The 6,000-nt window shown below is 33.2% G+C and overlaps 1 protein-coding gene across 1 annotated transcript; it reads right to left on the bottom strand.

The window, feature by feature from the left end:
* Window positions 1-276: 276 nt before the first annotated feature.
* Window positions 277-855, bottom strand: LOC132165234 (uncharacterized). Its single transcript, XM_059575717.1, has one exon. It carries the CDS (start codon window positions 853-855, stop codon window positions 277-279), a length of 579 nt encoding a protein of 192 aa, XP_059431700.1.
* Between the last annotated feature and the right edge of the window lie 5,145 nt (window positions 856-6,000).

The following is a 6,000-nucleotide window of genomic DNA, read 5'->3' as shown; positions in this document are numbered from 1 at the left end:
TTGTTTTTTATTATTATTATTATTATTATTATTTTTAGAGAAAGATCAACTTATCATTAAAAATCCACGTGGCTAGAGCAATATGCTCAAGCAAAATAGTCTCTCTAATACAATCAGGAGGCTCATGACACAGTTTATCCACTACATGGTCGTACAACATATTTAAAAAGAAGATGTGCAGCCTTGTTCCCGTCTCTTTTCACAAAAGTCATCTGCCACTGGTCCAGCTCCCAAAGCTCCACCTTGATGTCCTCTATAGCGTGTCCCAACCGGCTTCTATTTTGCTAGCTCACAATTGACAGCATCAATAATACTTTTTGCATCTCCCTCCACATGAACATGGGTGAGACCCAATTCCTTACACTGCCGAATTGCCAGTAAAGCAGCCATGGTTTCAGCTCTTGCCGGAGAAAGACTCCCCATCCGGACCCCACACCGAGCTGCAAATAAACCTCCATTTTGGTCACAAATTATCACCACACCCAGTCCCATACGACTAGCCTTGTTATCGAACGATGCGTCCCAATTAGCTTTGAACCAGCCCAGACTAGGAGCCATCCAATAATTCGACCGTTGATGCTCCCTGACCAACATATCGTCGTCCCCCTCCATCTGAGCTTTCTTAAAATCTTCCACGGCCTGTTTCACTTGTAACGAGATCGCTTGTGGGTGAGAGAAGGTACCCTCGTGAAGGATATCGTTCTGTCTCAACCAGATACGTCTGGCCAACCCTACAAAAAGAGCCATTTCCTCACTATTGCACTTACTAAACATGCCTTCACCACCTGCAAGAACCCCGGCCCAGTAAAAGTGCTCTTTTGAAACTTTATTCCTCCCATACCCCCACACATTCATCGCTGCTGGACATTGCCACAATATATGAAACCCAGTTTCCACCGTATAAGTTATAACCACACAGCGGACAAACAGGATCCGTAATAATTTTCCTTTTGTGCAAATTCTCACCGGTAGGAAGTATATCTCCTTTTAAATTGGTGGGAGGTAAAACGGTTATTGAGTTTTTATCAATAGTACATTAATATAATTAATTGAACATAATTCTAGTCCAAAAGTTTAAGCTTATGGCCTAAAGTCCACTTAAAAATATTAAGAACTCTTTTCATTTATATTTTCTTAATGTGGAACATAACTTTTACAAGTATACTCATAACAATATGCAAAAAAATTTCAACTCTTTCTGTGCCATCTAATTTTTCGATCCAGGTTGCTTTACCTTATTCTTTTGCCATCGCTCATACTCGAACCAAAAACTTTGATACTAGTTGTTAGGAAATTAATCATATTTTTCAAAATTCGTGAGATGCGAAAAATAAGAAGAATGCGAAATAACAAAGATAAACAATTACACATGACATAAAGATTTAAGTGGTTCAGATTAACAAGCTTACATTCACTGGTGAAGACAATTCGAAAAAAATTCACTATCAAAAAATAAGTACAGGAGACTAACAAAGAGAAAAAATACTCGAACTAAAAGTTCCCAATACACCCAAACCTTTTCTCACACAAAAGAGAAAAATTAACCAAAGAAAGAAAACCTCTTTCGTCTCTTGGTGTACTGCGGCACTCCAACCTATGAGAATAACACAAACCTAATTTTCTTTGCTTTTTTGCTCTTACCCTACGGCACAACACGATGCCTATATGTACTAGGCAAAGTCGGTTGGGTCATTAAAGGAAGTCCAAGGTGGACATGAATTCCTACACCAAGAGAAGAAAGAGGTTTTCTTTCTTCGGTTAATTTTTCTCTTTTTATGAGAAGAGGGTTGGGCGTAACGGGCCTTGGATTTGAGTGTTTTTTTTTTTGTTTTTTTTTTTATATTCATTTTTTTATAGTAAATTTTTTTTTGGGTAGTCTCTGTTAATAAATATAGGCTTATTAAGTTGAACTATTTAAATCTTTGTAAGGAAAATCTTCCCCTACATTGATAATTGTTATTCTGTCGTGGTCTTGGAGAAGCAGCAGCTGCTTCTCAAGGTCTGTGTGCCCATTTTGTGCCATTTCTAAGCTCTGAATAATACTCACTAGCAAGAAGAAAACAGAAAAGATTTGCAAGTTTTTTCTTGGCACGAAGTTGGCGAGTGATAGTAGAGGGTATATATAGGAAGAAAGTGTGGGTTAAATTAAAATCTTCCACTTAAAGTCTTGTTATTTAAGAGTTGACTGTTTGTAAGGAAAATCTTCCCCTACGTTGCTAGCTATGTTGGGAGTGAAACTATAGCAAACTCCGGTAGCAAGAACTAATTAACTAGTCCAATATAAGGTGATTTTAAGAATTTTAGCCAGATTTTAAATTAAAAAATATATATATTATTTTAGTTATTCCAAGGAGAATCCTTTTAAGCGTAGAAAAAAAAAGGGGGCCCCTTAAATCCAAACCAACCAATCTCGAAAAGTTTCTCCAGTTAATTGGCAGAGAAAAATAATTAGGAAAAAAAAAATGACAGAGAAAATAATTTGTATTTTTTTAAAAAATAAAAGAAAAAAGAAAAAAGAAACACGTGCACAGAAGTCAGAATCAAAGAGTGATATATTGACAGATACCCAACTCTTATTTCTTTTCAGGCGCAAGGCAAAATTGGTAACAAAAGATAGCAACCACTTCATATCAACATGTCCCACTCGACCAGACCCACTTATTGGGTTATCTCCTAGAAAAGTTCACCAAATTTTCAATACAAATCAATATATATATATATATATATATATATATATATATATATATATATATATATATATTGTTTTTAAAACTTCATTGACTTCCTAAGCCAACATGTCATTTTTATCTCTTAAATTTAAAAAAATTATAATGTAGGGTGCTAATTTATCAACCTCCTTTCAATCAATCCATCTTTAATTTTGTTTTTTCCTTAAATCCTAAGGAAAGAGACAAAAATATCAACGTACACCCTTCAAAAAATAAAAAATTCAAAGAGAAACAAAAAATAATAATGCTCATGACCCACAATTGGGTCACTCTTTAGCTGTTTTTTTAAAAAATAAAAAAATAAAAAAATAAAAAATGTATAAGGGTATATTTAATTTTTATAAATTTTATGGGCCGGGGTAAAACAAATTTACAAGTTAACCATTTGAGTTAACAAAAATTTATAGTAGTACGTGGGGGGTGATTGAAAGGTGCTCATCAATCATCTTCCATATTGTAAATTTTTAAAGTTTATGAGAGCATTGAAAAATATTTGGTAGTTTATCAAAAATAAGTGAATTGGTTTTTTTTTTACATAGATAAGTTGAACAAGAAGAAGAACAAAGCTAATTAATCAATAACACGGACATAACATAAAACCAAAACAAACAATCCTTAACAATAATTTAAAATAAATCATTTCTACACGGCAGAACTACCGTAGAACCACCCATTTTCTGCCCCCTCTACAATATATATATATTGTTTTTTTTTTCTTTTATGGGTTGGACCCCACTAAATTAATTTTTTACCTCCATTTTTTATTTTTTATTTTTAATTCCCTCTCATCTAAAATTTTAGTTCCATCCATCTTTCCACGTACAGCCCATAAAATTATGGTTGATGAAGTAAGTGGGAAAATTGCGTGTGGAAAACAAATTGACGTTTTACCATTTTATAGCATAAAATGCTTAGACAATGCAAAGCGTTGTTTTTTTATTTTTTAGGTAATTGAAAACGTTACTCTGAGCAACTGCTGAGCACTGAAAAGATCATAGCATGTTTAACCATTGGATGTAATGAAGTGTTAAAAACAAAAATGCTTTTAACCAATGGATTATATCGAAGTGTCTGGATCTGAGTCAAGAGAATACAATATATTTTTATTATATTTTGGGAAGGTGCCAATAAAAAAAAAAAAAAAAAAAAAACTAACAATAGATTAACTTAATTAGAGTTTGCAGTGATTTGACCTCTAAACCAACAACGAGGTACCTAGCTCTGTGTTCTTGTGACTCATTAACAGTTACATTTTTTATTTCTAAATTTTTGGATGTGAAGTAAATAATTTTTAAACAAATAATCTTAGCTTATGACCTGAGTTTTAAAGAGATAGAGAGGCTAAGGTTGTTTGTTTCAACATCAATTTTTTTTTTTTTTGGACTCATTTTTTAGTGTTTGCCGTAACATAGAATATTAGCCAACCTAAAAATGCATATTTTTCAATTAACTAAGGAAAATAACATTCATGAGATATAAAATGGTTTACACTTCTCATCTATGCAAATAATTTTTTCCCGCTCTCCTACACGGCTACACCCTTAGATAGGCAATTGTGAGATGAACCCTTATGATGCCTACCTGTCCGAGTAAGTTTCGGACTATCTGAACACCTAGCAGACATGTGAGCCCTATAAAAGTCTTCTAACCAGTACCTGTCCACCCAAATTAGAAATATGATAGGGGCTCAACTGAGTCCCATCTAAAACTCAACTTTTACTTACATAGCATAAGTTACATAAGAGTTGTGTCGGGTTTAAAATTGAAATTTTAAAAATGATACAAAAATCAAAACATATGTTCACAAAAGTTAGGTCCAGTTGAACCCCTATCATATCTCCCCAAATTATTATATCGGATCTCAATCCCACCCTCGAAAGTCTTCTATTTTCACATAGTATTCTTCTGCCGCATCTACTCTTCACTATTTCTCATTTTCTTGTAGTTCTACGAATTATATAAAAAATATAAGAAATATTTAACTATTTTTCAACAAAATATATATTTTGAACCACTTTGGCAGATTTTATAATAGCCAACTTTTTTGAAAACAAGTATATATTTTATAACAAAAATTAATTTATGTCGAGACAAAGGAAAGCTAGCTAAGAGAGAAGAGAGCGCGCCATATATAGAAGAGGAGTCCTCTTCCAAGATGAGTGGCAAATAACATCAAAAGCTCAAATCAACGTGGACATGAAGCAGAATAATTGTTCACATTATATACAAGCTACAAATATGAGAAACCTCATGTGGCTCGCAAGCCTGTCGAGTAGACACGCTAAAATCCACCTAAAGCCCAACACCATCATGGAAAGAAGCATTACATATAAATCAAACACATGCACATATATGTGGCCCTTTCAAGTCATGAGTCATGAGTCATGAGTCATGACATGCATGTATGTATATATAACAATGACACCTGAAGGAAGCATATGCCCTTATCCCTTTTGTACTCCACTTATCTTATTAGGAGAAAGCACGCCAATACGCCATGCTACCTTAGATTCAACCTCTCGGAAATGCATATAATAATAATAATAATAATAATAATAATAAATAGCTAGAGTGCATGGTGGACCAATGTCCAATGAGTTTTTTTTAGTGACGCTTGGAGTATAAGAAAAGTCATTCAACAACAAACAATTGAAAAGCGATTAGTATTTGAAGTTGGTACCCGACAAACCAATCAAACTACACACATGGTTTCTCATATATAGTAATTAGTAGTAGTTAATTATGGGTTTAGTAGTAACATTGGTGCAAATTCTTCTAAAATTGACAATAATTGTAAACTACTCCAAACCACGTCAGTAAGTTTCTTTTCTTAAGATCATAGTTGCTCTTATCAATTATATTCAATTAATGGTCTGCACTGAATAATAACAAAGTTAATTAATTAATTACCTCTATGATACAATGAATCCCTAAATTATTATGATGTTAATTTGATTGTGTTATGCACAAATAAAGTCAAACTATAACAACATCGATCATATATATTTCGCAGAATAATATAAAAAGCCTTTGAGTAGAAAGAAAATTGTAGATAGTGATTCTGCAAATAAGTGAGTTATTTATTAACGAAAAGTGATTATGAACCATATATCACCTAGAGAGTCTTCCTCATCAGTTAATTAACTATCTTTTTACTAGTAGGCACTTGATCGACCCAGACCACCATCAAATTATACTTAAGACTTGTTTGATATTGTGTTTGAGAGGCCTAAAAGTACTTTTAATACTCAAAAAGCCCGTTTGAAGAAAA

Source organism: Corylus avellana, chromosome ca11 (genome assembly GCF_901000735.1).
Source record: "Corylus avellana chromosome ca11, CavTom2PMs-1.0".
In the NCBI taxonomy this organism is placed as follows: Eukaryota; Viridiplantae; Streptophyta; class Magnoliopsida; order Fagales; family Betulaceae; genus Corylus; species Corylus avellana.
This window is presented reverse-complemented; position numbering and strand designations above follow the sequence as displayed.